General features: G+C 29.8%; 3 protein-coding genes and 1 long non-coding RNA gene across 7 annotated transcripts; 2 read left to right on the forward strand and 2 right to left on the reverse strand.

Moving 5' to 3' along the window:
* The first annotated feature begins 5,819 nt into the window (after window positions 1-5,819).
* Window positions 5,820-9,840, forward strand: LOC105426546 (vacuole membrane protein 1). Of its 3 annotated transcripts, XM_011637825.3 has the most exons (7): window positions 5,820-6,004; window positions 6,080-6,161; window positions 6,920-6,945; window positions 7,594-7,935; window positions 8,075-8,584; window positions 8,685-8,951; window positions 9,026-9,840. In XM_011637825.3, exons 4-7 carry the CDS (start codon window positions 7,612-7,614, stop codon window positions 9,155-9,157), a joined length of 1,233 nt encoding a protein of 410 aa, XP_011636127.1. In that variant the 5' UTR covers window positions 5,820-6,004; window positions 6,080-6,161; window positions 6,920-6,945; window positions 7,594-7,611; the 3' UTR covers window positions 9,158-9,840. The 3 variants fall into 3 exon arrangements, with proteins under 3 accessions (XP_011636127.1, XP_088927028.1, XP_011636126.1); XM_089070902.1 differs by lacking the exon at window positions 6,920-6,945; XM_011637824.3 differs by lacking the exon at window positions 6,920-6,945 and having other exon boundaries at window positions 5,821-6,161.
* A 9,103-nt stretch (window positions 9,841-18,943) lies between these two features.
* Window positions 18,944-20,643, reverse strand: LOC148937740 (uncharacterized). Its single transcript, XR_016137962.1, has 2 exons — window positions 20,507-20,643; window positions 18,944-20,202 (listed from the first exon to the last, which is right to left on the reverse strand). It is a non-coding gene; the product is annotated as an uncharacterized LOC148937740 (long non-coding RNA).
* LOC105426548 (ribosome biogenesis protein BOP1 homolog) lies at window positions 20,484-24,573 on the forward strand. 2 transcript variants are annotated; one of them, XM_011637829.3, is made up of 8 exons: window positions 20,484-20,631; window positions 20,705-21,004; window positions 21,466-22,185; window positions 22,276-22,951; window positions 23,078-23,287; window positions 23,386-23,663; window positions 23,738-24,102; window positions 24,190-24,573. In XM_011637829.3, the coding sequence occupies exons 2-8, from the start codon at window positions 20,903-20,905 to the stop codon at window positions 24,341-24,343; spliced, it is 2,505 nt and encodes an 834-aa protein (XP_011636131.2). In that variant the 5' UTR covers window positions 20,484-20,631; window positions 20,705-20,902; the 3' UTR covers window positions 24,344-24,573. The 2 variants fall into 2 exon arrangements, with proteins under 2 accessions (XP_011636131.2, XP_011636132.2); XM_011637830.3 differs by lacking the exon at window positions 20,484-20,631 and having other exon boundaries at window positions 20,753-21,004; window positions 23,738-23,837; window positions 23,907-24,102.
* Window positions 24,574-24,789: 216 nt separating this feature from the next.
* On the reverse strand, window positions 24,790-27,312 carry LOC105426547 (tRNA (adenine(37)-N6)-methyltransferase). Its single transcript, XM_011637826.3, has 3 exons — window positions 26,882-27,312; window positions 26,292-26,615; window positions 24,790-26,204 (listed from the first exon to the last, which is right to left on the reverse strand). Exons 1-3 carry the CDS (start codon window positions 26,986-26,988, stop codon window positions 24,815-24,817), a joined length of 1,821 nt encoding a protein of 606 aa, XP_011636128.2. The 5' UTR covers window positions 26,989-27,312; the 3' UTR covers window positions 24,790-24,814.
* Between the last annotated feature and the right edge of the window lie 487 nt (window positions 27,313-27,799).

The following is a 27,799-nucleotide window of genomic DNA, read 5'->3' on the forward strand; positions in this document are numbered from 1 at the left end:
ACATCGCTCTGGAGTACCGGTCGTGGGGATTCGAAAGAATACATGTAATATGTATATTGTAATATATATATATATATATATATATATATATGTGTGTGTATCATCGTATTGACGTGTTATTCTAAACATGTTATTTGCGATAAATATCATCACATGCCTCGGTAGTCGAAAGGATAAGATGCCTGCCCGGTAAGCAGGAGATCCAGGTTCGATTCCTGGTTGAGGTGGTATTTTTTCGCAAAATAATTACGAGTTTTCACGACTGGTTCGTGGTCGGGCCCCGCCGTGACGCACACCCTCCCTTCTTATCCCTTCTTATATAACTATGATCTTTTCGATTTGACATTATATGGAATCTCATTCATTTCAGGTGAGTATATAATTCCTTTTCTCCTTTAAGGAAAACTTCTTTTCCTTTGAAACAAGCATGATGCTTAACATCATCTAATGTAAAAATAATTTCTTTACAATGCCAACAAAAGAACATATCTGCAATAAAATTTAATCCAATAGAATACGTACTAACAATGGGTCATCAACAAATACGTAATGTTTTTAAGCTTATATAGTTCTTTAAATAAAAAAAAACTGAATATTGATTACCTAAAAATTCCGGGTTCGGTACTACGTTATTCGAACGCGACGAAGACATTTTTTTGCAAATAAAGGATGCGTTCCGTTTCTCGCATGATGCGCATGATGTATTATTTATCTTTATCACTATACATTAAACTATACATTAAAGGATAAATGATGCATAATACGCATCATGTAAAAAACGGAACGCATCCAAAATGACAATAATGACCGGAATGTATATTAGTACCACACTTAAAAAAATAATTTTGCTCGATATGTATTATTGACGTCCGACACGGCCAAACTTATCGAGCTATGTTTCGCAGTGTCGTTCTGTCTCTCTCTGTGTCATAGATGGAAAGCACCAGTGTAGACACTGTATTATACAGTGTCGCCTGTGTACGTTGTTGGAAAGCACCCCATGTAACTTTACGTGAAATTTTTCATTTTTCATTTTTCACTTTTTACTTTTCATTTTTCATACCTTGACATTTCACGTGAAACTTTTCACGTACAGCGATTATGTATGTAGCTTGGATGCGTGGAAAGTAAAATCATGAAACATAGTTTCATAAGTTTTATAGCTAATGAAAATTATTTTATTGGTACAGTATTATATACATCTTTTAATAACCAATTGTATATGTACTACATACACTTAATCCTAACGCAGCCCTAATCTTCTCTAATTCCGAAGCATATTTATTAATTCCCTAGATTTATGCCTTTCCGCCACCAAGATACATGGGGAAAAATTCACATGAAAAATTTCACATTTTCACGTTTGAGAGAGTTACATGATCCCGCAAAATCGTACATAATTGTAAGTTCACGTGAAACTTTTCACGTTTCCACCCTAGGGGAAAAGTTACATGATCGACCCCTTGTTTCTACGATACATCGCGTTCGAGTCGTGGGCCGTAAAAATGGACCAATCACAATAAATTATTCTCCCCACATTCATCTATGATTGATCAATTCTTGTGGCTTACAGCTTGCGACACTGACATGCAACGTATTGTAGAAGAAACCTAAAGCGTAATCTACAATGACATAACGTAAGGCTATAAGACTGTAAGACGTGGTTGTAAGAACCTACTTAAATGAATTATTTTCATATGCTTAACAACCTTACACAGTACCTAGTCACAGTATAACTGTGCCGTATAACATTGTAAACTAGGCTTTATATGACCTTAAGGCCTATCGGTGTTGCTAGCCGAAAGCCACAAGAATTGACCAATCATAGACGAATGTGGAAAGAATATGATGTGATTGGCCCATTCTTACGGCTCACGACCTATGACACCGACACATGAGTTAAACGACAATTTCCCGAAAAATGGAGGGGATAATGTTGATACCAACGAAATCTAAACAAAATAATTTTAGTTTTTATGAATTAGTAGCAAGTAGTAATCTGTTCAAGTAGTAATCTGTTAGTTTGCACATCCTTTCTGCACGGCATGTACATAATAAGTATTATATATTAGAATAAATAAGTCAAAACATAATAAAAACATAAAGTGAATTAGAATATAAAGTGAAAAACAACGATAAATATTATATACATTAATGTTATATAATAATACTATTATTATATAGCTATATATAACTATTATATAACTATTATTGACGATATATACTATTATATCAAAAAGGATTTAGCTTTAGCTCAATGACATTTTGCGTTCCACCAAGTTTTTTGTATAAGTTCAAGTCAGTTAAACGACGTTCATTCTGAACGCCTATTTTTGGTTAACAAATTTGAACGGCGTTTAAGCAGGAGACAACGCAAAACGTATGTGCATCAGTATTTATATCAGTATTTGAGGGTATATTCAGTATATTATTTTATTAAACAAACTATATTTATTGTTGAATAATTAAAAGTTAGTACATAAATAAAGTAACATTTATGACAAATTAATTTATTATTTATTTATGACAAATAAATAAAACTTCCTTTTGATCATATTTTTATCACAAAACGAGTAAAAATTAAAACTTTTATTTGATAATTATATATAAGATTATAAGTACAACAATAGTTTATAATAAATGTAAGTAATCTGGTTTTATCTTTGGTTATTCAAAAATATACCTATGATACTCACATAGAACAAAATCCTCTAGTAGACGTCCATTAGACATCGGTCATGGATATTCGAAACATCCATTAAACGGCCATTAGACTTCCAGTAGACGTCCACAAGAAATCCACAGTTCCGCTTCGTGGAAATCTATGAAATCTCTATTAGACGTCTTCCATAGACGTCTGTTAGACGTTAAGTGGATCGCTAATAGAGGGTCCATGGAGTCTCGGTAGACGACCAACACGGAACAAAAACCTCTAATAGATGTCCATAGAGGTTCATTATGGAGGTTTATAACTTCCATTAGACGTCCATGAACCCTTCAGAAAAGACCTCTACAGAAAAAGTTAATAAAAAGAATTTTTATGATGCTGAACAAAAATATTTCTTTGAAGGAACGAAGCGCACATACATACGTAACATGCAATGGAACTAATGAAATCTTTTTTTATCTTGTAAATGTCGATAACGTCACATAATTTTTTCGAAGGTCATGGATATTCTCAGGATCACCCATCTTTTTAGTATACACGATCGAGCTTGCTTCATGTCAAAAGCTTGTCTACGTGATCGGAAATCAGATACTAGAACAATAGTATAATTAGAATTTTGATGTAAAAATATGACAGATCTTCGATCAGTAAATGTTATCACATTGTCATAAGATTCAAATAATTTCAATATCAATATCCTGATAGCATGTGTAATTTTTGTAGATTATTTAATTATATACATAAAGAAAAATTATATATTATATATGAAGATTATATGTTATATGGATTTTTAATATCACGTTCCATGTGAGTAATATTTATAAATTTATGTATATATTCTATTTACTCATTTATATATTTATTGATCGTATTAAATACGTGAGATATTTCTCTTATTTGAATATATATTTTCTTGTGTTTGGTATAATCATTTATATACAATCAAATACGAATAAATAAGATACATGCAATAAATTTTTAATTTATTTATAAGTATATATTCTCAATTTTTATAAAGTAATCATCTACAAAGAATCTAAAATCTCCAATTAAGCTCTGTATATGATCCATGAAAGTTTCATGAAACATCTGTAATTCATCCATATAACCTCCATAAGACGTCTAAGTGTCGGTCCACAATAAGTATTTAATCTTTAAGTCGTAAGAAATTGACCAATCATAGTCGATTATTCTTTTCATATTCGATTATAATTGGTCAATTTCTTACTTCTTAAAGCTTAAATCATTTATTGTGGATCGACACTAATAGAGATTTGGTAGAGCTCCATCATGGAGATAGTATAGATCTTCATTAGAGATTTATTTGACTTTCATCATGGAGATAGATGTCGCATGGAGGCCGCGGAGGTTATGTGGACCTTTAATGGGTGTCATGTTCCATGTGGGATCATCCACCGTGAAAATTCACTGGACGGCTAATGAACGTTCACAGTGGAATCCTTGAAGACCGTCCACCATGGAGGTTCGCTGAATGGCTTATGGATGTTCACAGTGGAATCCTAGAGCACCATCCACCATGAAGATTCCCTGGATCTCTAATGAATGTCTATTAACTTCCATCGTGGAGATGGAAGTTTAATGGAGGCATAGTTCAATGGACGTCCGCTGGAGGTTATATTCTATGTGGGAAAAAAAATTAAAATAAACACATTTTTTGAAAATAAATAAAAATAACTAAATAAAATTAAATTTTGCTTTAATTTACGAAAATAATAGAAATTTAAGAACTTTTTATCTATAAAAAAATATGTATTTATAACATCTTTATATGTACTTATAATATCTTTAATCTTTGCTATTCTTTTTCTAAAATAAAAGGTTTTAACTCTAATTCTTTCTGTAATATTTCAACTTGCAACTTTTCTTCTTGCAATTGCATTTTTAAAATTTCAATTTCAAGTTCATGTTTTTCTTTTCCATTATTCATCATTATAATTATTAACTCTATTTTTATTATCCACTAACAAATTAATCAATGTTTTTTTTATATTCTTCCGAGTTTCGAAATTGAAGATTATTTAGAGTTTTTTTTTGCTTGATCATCTCGATACTTTTATCGTCAAATTTTTCATCTTTTCTGTTATGCTCATTATGCACCAATCACATTACTTGATACAAATTTAGTTGGACATTGGATATACATTCAGTTGATTGGAATCAAGATAAAGTTGAAGGAAAACAAATTAAGTTAATCGAAGATTAAACTGTCATTCAAAATTGAACGCAGTTTACAGGAACTCTGAATTGAACCATGTTGGAGGAAATGGGCATTAGCAAACCTATTAGAAGTTAGCCTCCCACTTTTAGAAATAACTTATTTTGGGAATTGTGCTGAATTGTGCTAGATTTGTGCTACATTGTGCTCGAATTTTAAAACCCTAATGTGAAAAATGTCATAAAAAATAAAAAAAAACGACATTTTAGGCTAGCCCCCCATTAATTTTTTTAATTTTCTCGCTTGTGCTAAGTTGTGCTAGGTTGTGCTAACATTATGCCAAAATATTATCTTTAAAAAATAATAACAATAGAAGTTATGATAAAAAATAGATTTGGGAAAAAAATATATATAAATGATATTTATTCTTGTATCAGTCATCTAAAGAGCATACAAATACATATCTAACATATACTCGCTTAGCACAAGTCGGCACAATCGTCGGTTTCGTTTAACACAACGATATAAATAAAGATCCATAATCTTGAATGGAGAAAAAATTAACCAATCGCAGTGACCCTTTTGGCCAATTGATCATCAATACAATTAATTAATTTTTTCTCCGATATATTGAATCAATTTCCAGCATCATGGATACAAGACTTTAAGCGTAAGAAGTTTGTTCAAAGAAGCGCATTCTGGATTATCGTGGTCAAATATAATTCGCAGACGAATTTCATACAGTTCGAATGAGTCTGAATAGATTAAAGAGAATTTATTTTGTTTTTTAACAAAAAGAAAAAGAAAAATAGGAATTAGGAAGAACGCGTAGGAATGATCGATGCATCTATAAAAGAACAAATATTTATATTTAAAATTATAATAGAAAAGCCCTCGAGATTTTTTGTTTTTGTGCTCAATGTATTCATATGATATACATATACGTTACACGGTGCTTACATATCTAGCATATTTTTTATTATATGTAGAACATGTGTCCCAGTGATATTACATACAATACACATATGTGTACACAATATGTACGCATGTATATATATATATATATATATATATATGTATAATATATATGGTGGCACGTCATAAGTGAATTAATATTAATTATTCGTGATAAATGGTATAAAGATTGAGAGTAGACACACGTATGTACAACAAGTTTCATCATCATAAGATAAGATAAAGATTGTTTATTCCTTTCACTCCCCATGATGATACAGGTAAAAAAAAGGGTCACTGTACTGTGATCTCCGCCTGGATGTACATATATCGAAACAAAGAGATCTTAACTCTCTTGAAAAGGTAATCTATTTATATAAGATTCGTTGTTTTACGTAGTTGACGTTAGAGAGTTACTTTCCATGGTAGAAAATCAATTGCGAAAATAAAATTTCGAAATTACAAAATATTTTTAATGTTTTCCTTCGAAACTTTCGAGATGTTTATTTTTTTCTCGATTACAATGTGTTATAACCAAACATGCAAGAAATTGTATCAAAAATTTATTATATTTAATCAATTTTTGGCATAACTTTGACTTTTGGTTAATCTAGTAATCGCGATGATTTGTATTTTTAGTATATGATGAATAATTGATATGGTTAGGTTTTTTTTAACACGTAATCACAAATATGGAGCGTAATCTGACATCGACTTATTAAAATGTATGACGAAACAATAAATGAGTGACAATTTTTTGTTATTATTCAGAAAATCGGTTATATTTTGTAAGAATATAATGTTGCTTGTGTTATTTGTATCACATGTTTTGTAGCATATGTTTATACACTATGAATAAATATGAATAGAGAAATGATATGAATATATATACATATGAATAGAGAAATTTATGTCTTATAATGTTTCTCTACTATTGTAATTTAAAAATATCCTTTATTTAGTTTGTAGCATGCATATTGGATTTATAATTAAAATACATAACCTCATAGGTAGCGATTTTTACGTATAAGAAAATTATTTATTTTTTAGTTTAGGTTTTTATTTTAATTTTTATTTTATGTAAATATTAATAAAAGTTTACATTTACAATTTTCTTGCAGAGTAAGTATTAACTAAGGAATATGTAGTAAGTATTTAAATAATATTTTATTTATTTGCCATATAGAATATCAATTGCATGATATAAAATGAAAGTTTTATGATAGATTTTATCATTTCTAAACTTTTTTTTTATGTATTATTGTTGAATGAAGTTATTGTGTGGTAATTCGGGATTTTAAATATAATTTATTGCAAATATGTTTGTCAGTAATGATAATTATTTTGTCAGAAAGAATAATTTTAAAAAATAGTTAACAACTTATGTGTTTATGTTAGATAATACAATAATTTGACCTTTGGCCTATAGTAATTCATCTGCTATGAATCACGTTTTTCAGTGATAAAGTTTTTTTTCCAGTTTCTCTCTCCAGTTTCTCTTTCAATACTTTTTATTATGTTTGATTATTCCATGTTTTTCTCATTATAAATTAGTATATTAGTCATATAATGGAGAAGATTAATGAACAATCTAGACAATGCAAGAATTTTGTATATACAATTATAAATATTGATGTTGATACCAAGATTGAAGTAAATTGTTGTGAAACATTGTTTTCCGTTATAACAAAAAAAAATTTTGTCTTCTGCTTTATATTAAATTTAAAGATACTAATATTTTGAAGGTAAATTAGTTAATATAAGTTATTCTAAATTCTAAATTTTTTGTTTATAGATTAATCATTTAAAAAATATGTTGGGTAATTCTACTGCCATTCAACGTCCAAAAGATCAAGCTTCTACTAACGGAGCTCAAAGAAATGCTGGAAAAGAAAGATCTTCTCCAGCAATGGAATATAATTTAAACCATCCGCATAATATTTCAAACTTGGATGCAGACAATTTAAAATTATGGCGGCATCCAATTACAACATTACATTATTTCTTTAATGAAGTCTTCATTAATGTGCTTAGTTTAGCAAAGGAAACTTTGCTATACAAACGAACTGTAATTGCTATGATTTCGATTATACTATTTTTTCTTCTATCAAGCAGAATCTCTGGTCCCCAACAAGAGGTAGGTTAGGTTGTATATATATATATATATATATATATATATATATATATATATGTATAATATATTAAAATAATTTTTGCTTCAGCATTTGATTATTTAGATTTATAAGGCTTTATTTATCTGCTTCATTTATTTTCAGATGTTTAAATTGTGGGAAACCAAAATTATATGGGGGTTATATTGGGTAGGATTAGGTGTATTATCAAGTGTAGGTCTTGGAACTGGTTTGCATACCTTTGTATTATATTTAGGACCACATATAGCGGCTGTTACTATGGCAGCATACGAATGTGGTACTCTGAATTTTCCTGAACCACCATATCCTGATAAAATAATATGTCCAACAAAGATCGATCCATTATGGACAGTAGGTATATTAAATATTATGAAAAAAGTACGTATAGAGGCCATGCTTTGGGGGGCTGGTACTGCACTTGGCGAGTTACCGCCATATTTTATGGCTAGAGCTGCAAGAATAAGTGGAAAAAGTAATAAGAATGACAATTTTGATCAAGAAGATCTGAAGGAATTAGAAGCGCTGGAAGCATTGGAAAATGGAGAAAATGTATCATTTGTGATGCGATTAAAGTTAACTATGAAGCGATTTGTTGAAAAGGCTGGATTCTGGGGCATATTAGCTTGTGCATCAGTATGTACATTAGTCAATTTTATTTTCTTATCTGACAGTCTCAAAACTGTTACTTAGTAGCCTATTTTTTTCATATTAAATATATTTTTAAAAAATATAGATTCCAAATCCATTGTTTGACCTGGCTGGTTTGACATGTGGACATTATCTCATTCCATTCTGGACATTCTTTGGTGCAACCCTTATAGGAAAGGCTGTTATTAAAATGCACATACAGCAATTAGCAGTAATCATAGCCTTCAATGAAGAACTTTTAGATAAGTTTATTAGCTTATTAGCAGTTGTGCCATTTGTTGGCACAAAATTCCAAGAACCGTTAAAAAAATATTTCATTGCACAGAAACAGAAGCTACATGATAAGTCTATGGTAAGTCAATTTGGTAATACACATGTGCATTATACATATATTAAAATTTATTTCTATATAATATGTTTTTATAGGATGGAAAAACTACGATATCGTGGCTGTTCGATTCATTCGTGATATTGATGGTTCTTTATTTCTTAATGACACTTGTTCATGCATTAGCACGAAATCATCATCGTAGACGAACTAAACCATCCATCGATTAAAGCTTATAAAAGACATAAGATAGGTAGAAATATGAAATTAGTTCCACTGCAACATATTTAAATGAATAAACACAAACTTGTTTTTAATAAGGCAAAAAATAAGACATGAAATGCAAAGAATGTGTTACAAATTTCAGTGTTAGACACATATTGTATACAACAGAACAACATTAAGTAACTAAATTTTTTTTCTTCGTGTACGTTTGTATTGGTAAAATACTTTGTAATAGTATCTGTTGCAAGGATATCCTGTTACGTAGACATTTATATATGCGTGTCTGCGCGCGCGAGTGCGTGTGTGTATGTATATATATATATATATATATATATATATACATAGATTCCGACCTTTTATAAACAAAATTTATGTACAGTGCATGAAACAAATGTTTAATGATAATATTCTATAATTTTCTTGCACAATCAATTGATACTCAAGCTTCTCTATATTACATCGATAGCAAAGGTTGAACTAAAATATTTGCGAGCGATGAGAAAATGTAATCAATAAAATTAGTATCTAGTGAAATTTCTATAGGTTTTGTATACGCATTTTAAGATAAAAATAACGAATTTCAAAACAGCTCATAATTTTCACATTAATAAAAGAAATATGTAAATGACTGATACACGAAACGATTAGATTATAAATAAAAAATATTGAATGGTGCTATTAAAATGTATATATGAATTTTTTACTTTATTAAAATTATTTTATGTAAAAACATCGAGTACAACAGAAAAAGGATTTTTTTAAAATTTAACATTTTTTAATTGTAAATTTAAAAAGTTTTTTGAAAATTAAAATTTGTATACATTTAAAAATAGATTGGATGTAATCGATATCCAAAATTTAAATTACACTCAAAGAATTACTAATAAATAAGCCAATAAATAGACATTTCAAGCCGGTTAAAGCATGGGATTGGTTTGATTCACAGATAAGAACCAATCATATTCAATCGCTCAGCGACTAGACTAAAGGCCATATCAGACTATTTATATATTTATATGGCTATTTCTATGTCTATTTATATGGCTATTTCAGCCAATCACAATGTAGCAGGTCCTGGTCATGGTCAATGTGATTGGTAATAGTAGAATGGTAATCGTAGCCGAATAACCGCTACTCTGATATAACCTTAAGGCTGTTCTACAATGCTTTCCATTTAGTAACTTAAGTCGGTTAGACAATTTTTCGGGACAATTTCCCGAAAAATGGAGAGGATAATGTTGATATCAACGAAATCTTTTAAACAAAATAATTTTAGTTTCTATGGATTAGTAGTACGTTTAAGTAATCTGTTGTGTAACATCCGCAGAAAATTAAAACTTGCGGACGTTCATCCAAAATGATGTAGGTACAATCGAACCTTAGGTTAACGCATGCGTAACTTTAAATATTAAGATATATGGTTCTAAATATTAAGATTTAAATATTAGGATTTAACTTTCATCATTTTATAGTTTTATCATTTTATATACATATATTCCTCTTTTTTTTATATATAATTCTTATTATTATTAAGATAATCAATGGTAAAGCGAGAATTCATTTTCCTTCGTCTTGCGATAAGACATAATTTTATTTTATTGTTTTCTTTTGGATGTATAATTTGGAAATATAATTCTATAACTTAATTTTCTTTTCTCGAATTATCTCTTCTTCGATTCTCGATGCTGCAACTGTAGAGACGAAAGAGTGTTCGATGACCTTAGTTTATACTAAAGGAGAGGTTTATCGCACTCAAATATTTCTAATGTAAACTTTCCAACGAAGGGCTAGCTCGGAGAGTCTTTCGTTGCGCAATGAAATTTAACCGACGAAAATGAATTAAATGAATTAAATGAACCCGTTTTGCAATAATAAGATTTATTTTTAGGTATTAACGATACCTCCGAAAAAAAATATTATGTCTTAACTTTATTTTTCTCTCTTTCTTTTTCTTTTATCTTTGCCTATTTTCATGTAAATAATTCATAGTACGAAATGAAATGCTCAGTCGAGGAGTGCTTTGTTTGCCCCTCCTCTTTGCATCGGGTCCTACCCTAGAGGTACGACTTGGATCCAGACGCGATAGTCGTAAACGAACCTCCGGAGAGTGTAGTCGCCGAATCATCCCACTGAATCAAAGCACTGAATTTTTTATCATTAGGGGCGAAAACTATATTAATAACCAAGGAAGGAAAAGGAAAGGAAAGAGAATTTGGTAAAATTTCAAAATTATAATTATTTACTTCGACCAGCTAAGGTAATCGTTTCCATTATTATTATTATTATTATTATTATTCAGATAGCTATTATTACTATTATTATTTTATTATTGATTGATTGATTTCTTTACAAAGTAAATTCCTACCACATTAGATTTACATCATCTTTTGTATATCTCGTCTTTTGTATATCTCATAGTAATATTTATTAACATACATATATTAAATAACATGCTATATTTTTTTATTTACATATTTTTTATTTACATTATTTACATTATTATTATTGCTATATGCTCTCTATAATAACATTTAAATAATATATTATATTCTTTTCCATTTACATTATAATATTACTATTATTATTACTATATGCTCTTTATAATAATATTTAAATAACATTATATATATATTTTTATTTACATTATATTATCATTATTATTACTATAATAATAATAATTATTATTATACTGTTATCATTACTAGTTGACATTTCTCTTTTATATTGATTGATTAATATATTATCAGTATTAAACCTACGTCAGATTATATATAGTACTGATACTTTTATTCATATATATATATGTATATGTATATATTAATAATAATTTTTGTCATATAAAGCTCTTATCCTTTGAAGCTCTTATACCTTGGTTTCTAGCCATCATCCCCATTCTTATTTTGTCTAATTTGTTTTTCTACTCCACATATAATTAGATCTATAACATAATGTTATTTTATTCACCATTATGATTCATGATATATTTTCCATTGATATTATTATTATTATTATTGTTATTATTATCATTGTCATTATTATTGTTATTATTATCATTGTCATTATTATTATTGTCATTTTATTAATATTGTTTTTACATAACTCTTTATTGATCTTTATGTTTACGTTTACATTGATCTAGAAATTATCTTTATTGTGAACCAAATAATCCTAAGTTATAATTTCGCGAACTCTGATCCAAATATACCATAACCACATTTAGTATCCACCAAAAAAAAGATAGAACTCCCCAGAGTTACCCTTTTTTTTTTCTTCATCAACTGTTTTACGCCATCTCAGGACGTAACAGTTGGTTTGCACATCCTTTTTGACATATGTGCATGTACATACATAATAAGGTATTATATATCAGAACGTAAATATAAAATACATTATAGTATTTTATTAAAATAAAATTAAAATTAAAATAAGATATAATACCTAAAATCCATTTTAATTTATTTTCGTTTATTGGGCAGTTAATAAATTATATATGTTTGTAAAATATATAAAAACATATAATACTTTGCATTTTTAGGTATTATATACTATTTTAATCTACCTGTGCATTAAGAGTACTTTTTTTATCTTATTTACACATACTAACATTTATATACAATAATGTTATGTGACATAATTAAAATAAAAACGTTCTTCTTTTAATTATGTCAGCATATCATTATTATATAATTATGTGTGTATATATGTGTAAATAAGAAATGTATTTTTTATATATAGTAATGTAGGATATATATATATATATCCTATATATATATATATATATATATATATATGTGTGTATGATGTAGTATATATATATATATATATATATATATATATATAGTAATGTAGAGTAGATTATTATTTTATATAATATCAAAAACTATAAAATAATAGAAGGAAAGGAAGTTATTAGAATAGGTATCCGCCATATTGATTTATATTGCCCCCGCGAATTTCAAGTGGCGCTTTCCATGCTTTCCAAGAGAGCAGCTTGCATACCCTCATAGACATAGTGAGTGCATTCATTTACGTAGGGCTGCGTTTCGATTCTTCACTCCGAGTGCACTCGCTGCATTGGAGTGAAAGAGATATAAAAGTGAGATAAAGAAAAAAAGAAAGCATCCGGATGAAGAATCCGAACGCAGCCATTGCGTAAACAAATACACTCGGTATAGATAGACCGAGCATGCTATACCAGCCAATGGGCGATATGTGCAAGTGAGAAGAAACAACACCCGATTTTTTCTTTCTCTCTCTCTAATAGAAGGAGGTGGAGGAAACATTAAGTGGGGACTGTGTCTATGATAGGGTGCATTCGTTTATGCAGTCACTACCGCAGATATCGTTCGTTTACTCCGTCTGCGAAAGTGACTGCAGCGCAGTTCATTGTCGTTTAAGCAGGGATGTATCTCATCTGTGCAGCTATCTCGAAAGTCCTGCTTTGGATGCTCTGCTTGCAGTACTGCATAAACGAACACCAAAATAAATTTTATTAGAATAAGAAGTGAAATGGATCAGAAACAAATAATTGATCCAAGTAAAATAAGAATAATAAGATATAATTAAAATAAAAATAAGATAAAATAAAAAAAATAAGAAAAAATAAGAATAAAAAATAAAAATAAAAATAAGAAAAAATAAGAATAATCAAATATAATTCACAAAAATTAATATCTAACTTTTAAGTAAAATTCATAGATTAAATATTTTTTATATCCATTATTTATATCAATTAAATTTAATATCAATAAAATACTATCTTTTATATAATAAAAAAGTATTATTACATTTTAATTATTCGAATATAAATTTATGTATAAAATTCTCTTTACTTATCATTCAAATCGGTTCAATTTCTATTGAAAAATATGATCTGTGCAGTTATTCATGCAGTTATCCGTTCGATAAATTTCGATCACGTGACAAGCAAATGAGAAAGCAGATGCACAAAATACTGCGTAAATGAATGCACCCATAGGGATTATATACACAGTCCTCACTTAATGTTTCCTCCACTTTTTTCTATTAGAGAGAGAGAAAAAATCAGGTGTTGTTTCTTCTCACTTGCACATGTCGCCCATTGCCTGGTATATAGCTCGGTGTAGTTAGTATAGATATACTATGTCTATGTATATCCTGCTTTCATCTAAAGAACTATTGCTGCTGATAGTGTTGTCACTATTGCTACTATCACTGCTAGTACTATCATTATGCAATAAATAAATTGCATTTATCCAATTATTTTCATTGATCTGTTAGAAAAAATTATATATTAACTTATTTATTATTACATATAATTTTAATTTATTATTACATATAACCTCTATATGTTTTATATTGTAATTCTATATAAAAGTATATGTATTTCTGTGTATATTTGTAAAATAAAAATAGAACAGAAAATTAAAAAACTTACATTGTTATATGTCTATTATCTTCAAATAATAATAATTTTAATAAAATAGTGATAATGATATTTTATTTAGATCAAAAAACCTACTATATATCAACTTCTGCACAGATAGGTGCTTTTCATTTATTACATTAGGAGTTAATGATTTGAGTCAGCTCAAGTCGACACAAGTCATGATAAATGGAAAGCACCCAATACGTCGCATTCGGTGTCGCAGCCGCAAGCCCCAAAATTGACCAATCATAGTCGAATATGAAGAGAATACTTGATTATGATTGGCCCATTCTTACAGCTTCTGACGCATTGTAAATAGGTCTAAAGCCGGCGGCATACGATGCTTCTTTGGCTGCTTTGAGGGTCGATCATGCAATTTTTCTCCTAGGGCGAAAACGCGAAAAGTGAAAAGTTTAACGTGAACTTATGATCATGTACGATTTCGTGTGATCATATAACTTTCTCAAACGTAAAAAATTTTACATTTTCATGTATCTTCGTGGCAGAAAGACGGAAATCTAGGGAATTAATAAATATGTTTCGGAATTAGAGAATATTAGGGCTGCGTTAAAATTAAGTGTATATAGTACATGTATAATCGGTTATTAAAAGATATTAGAAGAAGTTATTAAAAGATATTAAGATATTTATATAGTATATAATACTGTACCAATAAAATAATTTTCCTTAGTTATAAAATCTATGAAATTATGTTTCATGATTTCACTTTCCACGCATCCAAGCTATATACATAATCACTATACGTGAAAAGTTTCACGTGAAATGTCAATGTGTGGAAAATGAAAAGTGCAAAATGAAAAATTTCACGTGAAATTATATGATTAACCCCCTCTGGATTGTTTACGTGCTCCTGTACTGGCTATTTTTTGCTGGCTACTATGTTGGAAATTGTATAGCCCGCTGGCTACACTGCTGGCTGATTTATTGAATTTTTTAATAGATCCAATGCTATTGTTCTTGCATGTTTGTTGCTAGTTTATTTTGAAAACCAATCAAAACACAGCTTTAAATTACGTGATTAAAAATTTCCTTCGAATATCAAATTTTCTATCATTCTTCTGTTTGCTACTATTTGTCAAAAAAAATAAGTATGACGAAAGAATAAATAAATAAATAAATATATCAAATGCCTTCTATAAAACTCTAGCTACTCAGCCAGCACTATTGAGCTTTATAGTATACTGAAGTGAATCTTACCTATACTAAATTATAGAAAACCGCGGTCTAACAGAGAAAAGGACGAGCATACTAAAGGAATCTTTATCTCTTTTCTACAATGTACTTGGTTAACCTTATGGTAGAAGAATAAGTGTCGGTCCACAATAGGTGATTTAAACTTTAAGAAATAAGAAATTGACCAATTATAATCGAATATGAAAAGAATACTCGACTATGATTAGTCAATTTCTTACGGCTTAAAGATTAAATACTTATTGTGGACCGACACCAACATTAACTAGAGACACTACAATTAGAGACTGGCCACGACTCTGATTTGCCAATCAGAGATTCTGATCCACCATGTGGCTAAATCCTACAAGAAAGAAAGAAATATATATCATCTCACTCTAACCAATAGCGATATTTTTTACATTGCATGTGCATTGATATAAGTGTATTGTGTATGTGTATTAAACACATGAAAAGCGTGATAATATATTATTAAATAATAGAAACTAAAATTGCAAAATATAGTCATAAATTAATTAATTGTGATAAATCAATATAAAAAATGGGTAGATGTTCATTTTTTTACTTAAATTTTATTTTGTATTGTAATAAAGTTTATTTAATAATAATAAATATGTATAATAATCTTTTTTAAAAAAAGGCATGACATTGATACTTGCATCTTTCGAAATTTCCTCGAAATTTATTGTTAACGCTTTTCCGCGATAGGTTCTCTCGCTGCGCTAACTTTGTAAATAGCTGTCATTGTATTGATTTCACAGAGGATCATTTTGACAATTGTGTATCAAAAAGTTAAAAATATTATAGTAACAGTAGTATAATAGTATTATATTAATTTTTGCTCTTGTGTTGAAAAAGATAAATAATAAAAAAAAATAAATAAATAAATAAATTTAAAATCATTAAAATTAAAGGATATACATTAATAAATTATTGATAATATAATTATGTAAAAAGTTTTATAAATATACACATTTTATTACCTTTAAAACACTTATGTTTTTAAATTAAAATATTATAATTTAAGATTAATATCGTTAATGTATTTGAAAATAAGAGTGAATAGCCAAAAGATGGCGGACCAATCAAAAGTTGCTTTTTCGTGACCAGTCTCTGATTATAGTGTCTCTAATGTATTGTAAGAATTAGACGACCGTAAGTGGTCATGAAAGAGATTCGGAATATAAACACTAACAGAGAGGAGCCGTCGTGGTCGTGCAGACTAAGTGTCGGATTGGTAGACGAGGGATCCCGAGTTCAAATCCAGTCGGTCTCCGTTAATTTTTTCCGAATCTAATAGATATCTTTCAATCTCAGAAGTGGGATTCAGCCTATGTTACCTCAGAGAAGATTCAGCCTATGTTACCTGACAAGTCGATCGTTCAGGAGTGAACGGAAAAAGTCGGGGGTAGTACTCCAAAGTCGTGTCGGTCGTTCAAGAGAAATGAACGGGAAAAAAAGTCGCGGAGTAGTACTCCAAAGGAGTCGTGTCGGTCGTTCAAGAAAGTGATCGAAAGTCGGGAGCAGAAGCTCCAACTTTCGGATAAAAGTCCGATAGAGGAAGACTCGGTACATTCGGGACGAATGTAATACCAGAATGGCCGAACTGTAAGAATTAGACGACCGTAAGCGGTCATGAAAGAGATTCGGAATATAAACACTAACAGAGAGGAGCCGTCGTGGTCGTGCAGACTAAGTGTCGGATTGGTAGACGAGGGATCCCGAGTTCAAATCCAGTCGGTCTCCGTTAATTTTTTCCGAATCTAATAGATATCTTTCAGTATAGTATAAATGTCTATGGTTACGGTCAATGTAACATTACAAATGCTTCAAAGCATTTGATTGTCCAATCAAAACAAATAATTTTACTAATGTACAATCAATACTAATGTACAATCAATACTAATGTACAAAAAATGCTTCAAAGCATTTGTAGTATGCCCTTGACCGTACCCTATGACGATAACTCGCGCTGTAAAGTTTTTTAATATGTTTTTTAATATGATTGGTTTATACATTTAGATCTATGAGGAATTAATGGCAAAAACCAATTATATCAAAGATTTTTACAACAGTTGCAAAGTTGCTTTCTCAATGAACGCAGCCAATATGGTTCCTTAATAAGGTAGCCAATAAAGAAAAAGCATAAAAAAAGTGAGAAATTTGGAAGCTTTTACAAAGGGTGCGTTCCATTTAACGCTCACAACGCTCGCAGCATCCCCACATAACGACCGAGATCGTTGTGGTCACGATTAGAACGTCACAGATGACGTCATTAATCGCAACCGCATTGATACGTCCCGAGATGACGTAGAACGGTTAATGGAATTTGGGAAGGGATATCTAGTGTATTTATATTCAATATTGGCGATATTGGATATGATTAAACTATATTTTCGGATTTCGGAACCCGCGACCGAGCGGAAATCGCAGGGAAATATGTTTTATTAATATAATAATCGGGATATGATATTGTATAGTAAAGTTATGATTGTTGGTGTAATTGATTGTGAAATTGTGATTCAAAATTATTTAATATGACAGAAAGAAATGATTTGTTTGATTATTGTAAAATATTAAATGTATGTAAAAAAAATTATGTAACACGAATAAATAGTTACATTAAAATAATAATAATAATAATAATAATAATAATAATAATATAATAGTATAAATAATAATAGTATAATATAATAGTATAATATAATAGTATAAATGAAAGTATTAATGAGAATTATATGGTGAAATATAGTGATGAATAAAATAATGGCAAAATATCGGAAATACAGGTTTACATATATATGAATATTTGATTTATGCAAAAGATGAGAGTAATATAAGCTTAATTATATATGAAATGGGAATGGAAATCAGAAAATATTAAATAAGAATGATAAGAAAATAATGTGTAAATTCAAAGATATATGATTAAGGAATATTAATATACATATATATATATATTATATATATAAACAGAGATATTGACGTTGAACATAGACAGACGTAGATGTAATAATAATATGAATGATATACAACTTAACCAATATAAAAATATCAAATATGTAATAATAATGAAATAAGATGTGAATATGATAATTAAATTCTAAGTTATCTCTAAAATTTATATAAGTAGTAATATTAAAATGAAATGAAAATCAATAATATAAAATAAGCTGGTCGAATAATATAATATAAACTAATCAAATAATATAATATAAGACAATCAAATAATATAATATAAGACAATCAAATAATATAATATAAGCAAATTGAATAATATAGTATAAAAAAATCAAATAATATAATATAGGCAAATCAAATAATATTCCAAATAGTATTAGAAGCAATGATTACCTTAAATTGTTAGAGGTAAGTTATTAAACGTATTAGAATTCTAGTGATTTCCTTTTCCTTTCCTTTTACTTTTCCTTTATAATTATAAGATGTAATTCCTTGTAATTATAAGATTCAGCGGTTTGAGACAGTGACTGCATTCCCTGACGATTTGGTAACGACTGCCCCGTCTGCATCCAAGCCTCTATCTCTAGGGTAGGGCCCGATGCAAAGGGAAGGGGCAAACAAAGCACTCCTCGACTGAGCATTTTATTTCATGCTACGATTATTTACGCGAAATTAGGAGAAGATAAATGGAAAAGAAAGAAAGAAAAATAAAGCTAAGACCTAATATTTTTTGGAAATATCATTAATACTTAATAATAAATCTTATTATTGCAAAACGAGAATTCATTTAATTCGTTTTCGTCGGTTAAATTTCGTTGCGCAATTCCGAGCTAGCCTTTCGTTGGAAAATTTACATTAAAAATATTTGAGTACGATAAGCCTCCCCTTTAGTATAAACTGTAAGATTCTTGTAATTTTTGAATTTGAATAAAGTAACCGTTTGTCAGAAATTAGTGTCCGTTATTACAAATACTGTCTGATCGTTTAATACACGCACTGAGAGAGGTGATCGGCACGTGATGAATAATGGAGCAGGCACAATAACTTTTAGGCAACTTATTAATATAATAAAGAATATATATATTTTCACTGACTTTGCCCGAAATACAACGATTATTCTGATATCGATTCACACGATATCTCGACTATGTCTACTATTTGGTTCCGACTATTCGACTTGAACTCTCGCGGATGACACGTCTGCCCCATTCGCCGACTGAAGAGAGAGTCCCCTTCGCTCGCTGCGCCGCACATCGGAGCACGTTCGATGATCTTAAAGCTAATACAGATTGCATCAGCCCTTCTATCCGATTAGTTTTTTCTAAGTATCACACAATCGTGTCGTGTTCGATCGAGAGGCGCTCTTTTTGGTCGGTGAACAGCACTCTTGGCGCCATTCACCGGTTGTCTTAGGAACTTCTTAGGAACTTCTTACAAAACTAAGACTCGTTGAACGCTCCTTTATCTCTTCTACAATTGCAGCATCGAAAACCGAAGAAAAGATGATTCGAGAAAAAGAAAATTAAGTTATAGAATTATATTTCCAAATTATATATCCAAAAGAAAACAATAGTAATAGTAAAATAAAATTATATCTTATCGCAAGACGAAGAAAAATGAGTTCTCGCTTTATCATTAATTATCTTAATAATAAAAGTTATATAAAAAAAAGGAAGAATATAAAATGATAAGACTATAAAATGGTAAAAGTTATATATCTTAATATTTAAAATCGCGCATGCGTTAACCTAAGGTACCGCTCGATTGCACCTACGTCATTTCGGATGAACGTTCGCAAGTTTTAATTTTCTGCAGACGTTACAGCATCGAGCCCACGACGCTCACAGTTCGTAGGTGGGTCGGTGTGGTCGTTTAAGATTTCGCCCACACGCTTGCAAGGTAGTGGAACAGTAATATGAGGTCCAATCGACACATTGTCGATTGATCGATTAAATAAAAAAATTGTTGATAGGTGGCTCACTAGAAAATTCCTAAGCATCGATTGAGTGGTGTATCCGATTGAAAATGTGCGCATCTGGGACGCTCCCGTAAATATTGCGGTCGTGGTCGTAGTCGTTGCGTGCGATAAGTGGAACGTACCTAAATTACACGTGTTTTGCATATAACCTCGCTCAGCGTGCGTGAATTTTGAAGAAGAAAGTTGAAGAAAATGAGTCAGAAAAAAATCTTGAAGAGGAAACATGATAATTTAAGATTAGAAGAAAATAAAAATGAAATTAAAAAAGATACACATGTTCCAGATAATGCAAAGGTATAGCTTATTACCATTAGTACAATAAATGTCTATTTTGCTTTACATATATTTTCGTTACATATATTAGCTTACGTACAATTTATAATAATTTTTAATTTAAATAAATAAATAAATTGAACATGTTTCTTCATTTTAATTCTGAATACGTAAACATATAATAATGTTTAATGATAATTTTGTGATTTTAAGATAATGCAGAAAAAATTAAATTTTTTTTATGTGTGATATTGAAATATTCATAAAAAAAAAATAGCATTCTTGTAAATTTAGTAATAGATTTTTTTGAATGTTTAAAGAACTGAAAGAATTGATCCAAACGTAAAATATTTGTGTGTCTGAAAATTAATACATGAGAATAACAGTACACACACTGTTGTACTGATAAATTAATGAAATATATATTTGGTAAATGAAATATATATTTTATGATATATGAAATATATTTTTTAATGATTTAGGAATCTGGCCTGGAAGATTTATTAGCAGCTCAAATAAATGATGAAGATGCTACAGATGAAGAGGTAGAAGAAGATACAGTTGCATTTAATTCAGATGAAGAAGTAGAGAAAGATGAGGTTATATTTAGTTCTGATGAAGATAATGATTCTGGAGATATTGAATCAGAGAACTATGATGAAGAAATGTCTGAAGAAAATTCGTCAACTGAATCAGAAGTTGATGAATTAAGGAATAAGAATAAAAATAAAGAATCTCTAGTATCTAGTGGTAACACATCAGCAAAAAGAGAAATTATCTCAGTGAGAAACAAATTAAATACTTATAAAGGTCATAAGAAGTTAGATGAAGCACAGGTACATAAAGATGATATGTGTAATAAACAAGAAATGGACATATCTAATAATGCAAAGGATAAAAATGAATATGAACATGACAGTTCTGATGAAGAAGATATTCGTAATACAGTTGGAAATATACCAATGAATTGGTATAATGAATATAATCATATTGGATATGACTGGGAAGGTAAGAAAATTCTTAAACCTGAAAGAGGAGATGAGTTGGATAATTTTCTGAAAAGAATGGAGAATCCTGACTTTTGGAGAACTATAAAAGATCTTCAGACTGGTCAGGATGTTGTATTAAGTGAAGCAGATATAGATTTAATTGTAAGGATTCAAAAACAGAAAATACCTAATGTTCAATTTGATGAATATGCGGTAAGTTCGATAATTTAATAATTTGAAAATTATTGTGTACTATGTAAGAATAACTTTTCAACTATTTTATATATATTTTATAAATTATAGCCATGGGTGGATTGGTTTACTTCTGAAGTAATGAAAACGCCACTTCGTAAATTCCCAGAGCATAAACGTTCTTTCTTACCATCTAAGAACGAAGCTAGAAAAGTATCCAAATTGGTACATGCTCTCAAAATGGGTTGGATGAAATCTACTGCTGAAATGCGAAAAGAAAGAGAAAAGAATCAAGGACCACAGTTTTATATGTTGTGGCAATCTGACGACCAGGCAGAAGAAATGCGTAGAATACATAAACATATCCCAGCACCTAAAAGACATTTACCTGGACATGCAGAGAGTTATAATCCTCCACCAGAATATTTGTTCGATAACAAAGAACTTAAAGAATGGAATAAATTAAAGGCAACTCCATGGAAAAGGAAATTACATTTTATACCACAAAAATACAGTTCTCTTCGAGAAGTGCCAGCGTACCCAAGATATATTAAAGAAAGATTTCAGAGGTGTTTAGATCTGTACCTATGCTCTAGATCATTAAAAATGAGATTGACAATAGAACCTGAAGTTTTGGTTCCACAATTACCTAGTCCAAAAGACTTGCAACCATTTCCAACAACAATGTTTATGGTATTTAAAGGGCATATTGACATGGTCAGAAGTATTACTGTAGAACCAGAGGGTCAGTTTATTGCATCAGGTGGAGATGATATGTTCTTGAAAAGTGAGTTATCTTATGCTTTTATTCTATAGATACCTTATATATTTGCATAATTATTCTGAATTTATACATTATATATTTGTAATATATCTTTATATAAAGCATAATTGTGTCATATCATTTTAACAGTATGGGAAGTCAACACAGGTAGGTGCTTGAAAACAGTGCCTTGCGGTGGTGTCATTCGAAGTGTTGCCTGGCGTCCGAACCAGGCTATGTCATTGATAGCCGTGGCAGCTGATAAAAAGGTGCTCTTAATAAATCCTGGAGTTGGAGATAATGTTATTACCAACAAAACTGATGAACTTTTAGAGATAATACCACAGAGTGAAGTAATAGGTACTATTAATTAATCACATTAATTGTTTATGTTTATAATTATCTATTTAGAAACTAATTTTCAAATATGACTGACATATTTTATTTTGATGCATTAGTTAGCGATAGGGTACAAAGCGCAGTACAATGGGAGCAAGCAGAAAGTGAATATTGGCAAAATGGAATTAGAATAATTTTAAATCACTTTAAAACTGTAAAACAAGTAACATGGCATGGAAAAGGAGACTACTTTGCTACAGTAATGCCAGATGGTCAGAATAGATCAGTTTTAATAAATCAATTATCAAAACGAAAGTCTCAATTACCTTTCAATAAGTCAAAAGGATTAATACAATGTGTGTTATTTCATCCGATTAAACCATACTTATTTGTTGCAGTAAGTGTTAGCAATCTAAAAATATATAATGGTATTAACACTTGAGATTTTCTTATGTGAATTATCTTTTTTAGACACAAAGAAATGTAAGAATATACGATCTTGTGCAACAGATAATGATTAAAAAATTATTATCCAATTCACAATGGATATCAACGATGGATATTCATCCAGGTAAGCTACATTGTACATTTCGTTATAGATTATATATTCATATTCGTAATTGTGCTATGAATTTTTTAGGGGGCGATAATGTTTTAGTAGGAACATATGATCGCAAGATGCTCTGGTTCGATTTAGACTTTAGTAAAGAGCCTTATCAGACATTGAGATTACATGGAACTGGCGTACGTGCCGTAGCATTCCACAAACGATATCCTCTGTTTGCTTCTGGAGCTGATGATAGAGCATTAATTATATCTCATGGAATGGTGTACAAGTAGGATAGAATCTTATTGCATATTTAATTTTATATATACATGCATACATAAGTGCATGATGTTTATCATTATGACTTTTTTTCTAGTGATCTTTTACAAAATCCGTTAATTGTGCCACTGAAAAGATTGTGTAATCATGAAGCATACAATGATTTTGGTATTTTGGATGTCATCTTCCACTCTATTGAACCATGGGTATTCTCTGCTGGTGCAGATTTTACAATACGAATGTATACATAAATAAATATATTTAGATATTCAGAATATCTTTTAATAGGGCACATTTCTGTTCGAAGAAATGTAGCTCTTATAATTTTCTTCAATTTTATGTAAAATATATAAAATACATCTATTTTTTTGTTTTTTACTTTGCACAAATACCTTGCAATATAAATATGATATAAATTATAATTGTACATAACAGAATGTAGGAACTCGTACACTTGCAATAAAGTATTGGTTAAATATGAGACATTTCTCATACACATTAAATTATTTTCATTTTACAAAAAAAATGTTCTATTAACTAAATAATTGCTAAATAAACTTATAAAAAAAATTAAATTATTTTACAAGAATAAAATATATCTAAAAATATAAAAATAAATAAATAACAATTACGTTTTTTTCACATAATAAATTGTGATACAGTGATAGAATTTTTTTTATTTTCTAATTCATTTTAGTCTCTAAATTCCTTAATATGATATATTAAGATAGAGGAGAGTGTCCTAAGCATTGCCACTCGGGCTCACCGCAATCACATGTACGACCTGCATGTCGGACTTGAAATACAGTAACAATACCTCTGTTATCATCGAATCTGCATGTAATATGCAGATCGTGTATTAAAAAGGTATAAAACTGATTACCTCCCCATCTTTGTCTTAAATAAACCGATCTAGGATCTTCCCTTAGGACATTTTCTATAGCTCGTTTTTGCTCATCAACTTTATCATCTAGAATTTCATTTAATTGCATCAAAGCGCGTTCGTTGAAAATCACGGATAATGTTGTTGTACGAGGTTGCGAAATCCAATCTGGTACTCTTATTTCAGAAAAGTTACTTTCTGTCGCCGTATTTATCGTCGGTCCAGATGATATAACTGCTGCAGCATGAATATCTGGTAAAGTACGCGAAGGTGTCAAACTTTGAGATTCAAGCCCCTCTTCTCCATCGGGTGCTTCACGTATACCCATTCTTACTGGAGAGTTGTCAACTCTTGTATGTAATATATGACGATTGATTAAATCTATGTCGGTACCGCAAACCGTGCTTGGTCCATCTGCTCCATCTAAGAGTCTAGAGTTACGTAAAGTCTGATTTTCGCTATAATTAACTTGAGTATCATCATTTCTTTCTAAATGTCTTGATTCTGTATTATCCGAGTTATTTATATCTATTCTGTGTAATCTATTATTCAAATCCCTCACAGAATCCATCTGTGATTCAACTATTAATGTTGCATCATGTTCAACAGATGAATTCAAATTCGATGTACGAGATGTTCCATTTCGAATAGAGTACGTTCCTCTGTGTACATCTACATTAATGTCATTTTGTAACGAAGTATTGGCGTGAGTTTCTGCCAATTGTGAAGATTGTCTCGCAATATCATAACCATTGAGATTTGGATAAGATTGATATTCTTCTACTTGAAGTCTCAGAGCTATTTCCTCATCTCTGGAGATATCAATCTCTATCTGTTCATCATTGTTGACATCTGTATCTGTGCTAAAAGAATCAACTGTATAACTCTCGCTCAAATTAAAGGTTTCGTCTGTATCATGAAACATATCCGAGACATTTGCATTATTCTCTCTCAATCTATTGCCTAGTTTTTCAATATGTAATGGATTATCATATTGCGGTATATATGGTTTTATATCTAAAACAGGGGTTTGATTAATCATGTCGACACCCTCGAAATAAATAGTGTAATTTTCAATTTTTAGGATTTTAACTAGACTAAGGCCAATAGGGCATGGCCGATGTGGAGATCGTGTAGAAAAAACACCTGTTCTTATTCCATTTAATCTTGGTGGTGCCACTTTTGCACGAGTATGACTCGAATCATTTCTATGAAAGTGAAATAAAATCCTATCAAAAGAAAAATGTTAAGGATTATTAGTTCTTTCAAAATGTACAATAATTGAAAATTGTTTTTGAAATGATTGATTACTTTACCACATGTGAGAAAAATCTTGCAAGCCCTGTAAGGCATGATCTGGATTTGTAAATACAGTATTAAAAAGTGTCAACTTTCCTGGAACTTTCCCACATATGCCAGGTTGTCTTGGAGTTGCTCTTTTATTGGGGAACCAAGTAGAAATGATACCAATGGGTTTTAACTTGAGAATATCTTGATCTTTACTCGTGCCAGGTTTTGCTTCTTCTGAAGATATTAGTTTAGATTGCGAAAGAGTTTCTCCATTCTTTTTCAATTCCAGTAAACGTTTGATATTATCAACATCTTTATCGAGTATATACCTTAGGCTTTTAACTTGTTGTCTGCAATATGTTAAATCAAATATTTTTCACAAAGACTTGTTCCAATACATTTAAATTAGGTATAATTATAGTTGATTAATTTTTACTATCCCTTTAGCTAATTTCTTCATAACTAATGAAATTTAAATGTTAAATGCAAGATATGCGATTATATAAGTGTATGAAACATAGAAAATGTCAATGGAAAAAAAAAGATAAATATATTGACATTAAATATATAAGGAATACAAAAAGATACAATTAGAAAGAAATTTTTTTTAACGTACCTTAGATTATTAATTTCTTGTCTAGCTATATTCAATTGACCGAGCAAATATTCAGTACTTGTGCTAGAATTCTGACAAGATAAGTCCATATTTGTCGTTGCTCGCATTTACACACAATACTACTGTCAATTATCGTTTTCCCGTAACGACAGATAATACCGGATGTGGATAATCCCTTTGAAGGATCTGCCCAATTTTTCGTAGCAACGTTACGGAGGATGCGCTACGATCACACTGTGTCGATTCCGGGTGCATTCCTTTATTTACTCCGAGTACTATCAGTACTACGAATAGCGTTTCGATATAAAGAGTAGTGCACTCCGAAAGTACTGCCTTGAATTCTATGACGTCATTTATTTTGATGTACTTTCTATTGCAACTAGCGAGGTAAAGCAGTTAGAGCACAAAGATGGCTGCTTCCATGGAGACTGAAATAAGCTTGATTGAAGAAAATAAAGCATATAATATAAAAATGAAATTATTATGATATTATATAATATTATGAAATTATTTATTATTATCAATTATTTTTTTATTATTGTTATTGTTATTATATTATTATTAATTTTTTATTATTTATTATTTATTTTTTTATTAATTATTATATATACATATATATATATTATATTTAATATATATAATAAAATTATATTTTTTTTAATATTACATATGCCAGCCATTTTCAGTTGGAGCTTGAAAACATATTGCAACTGTGTTCCGTTTTATAAGTGTCGGTCCACAATAGGTGATTTAAGCTTTAAGACGTAAGAAATTGACCAATTATAATCTAAGTCTCGGTCCACAATAGGTATTTAATCTTTAAGCCGTAAGAAATTGACTTATCATAAGCGATTATTCTTTTCTTTCGATTATGATTGGTTAATTTCTTACTTCTTAAAGCTTAAATCATCTATTGTG

The sequence above is a fragment of the Pogonomyrmex barbatus genome, unplaced genomic scaffold, assembly GCF_055798465.1.
Source record: "Pogonomyrmex barbatus isolate J1 unplaced genomic scaffold, ASM5579846v1 scaffold11, whole genome shotgun sequence".
In the NCBI taxonomy this organism is placed as follows: Eukaryota; Metazoa; Arthropoda; class Insecta; order Hymenoptera; family Formicidae; genus Pogonomyrmex; species Pogonomyrmex barbatus.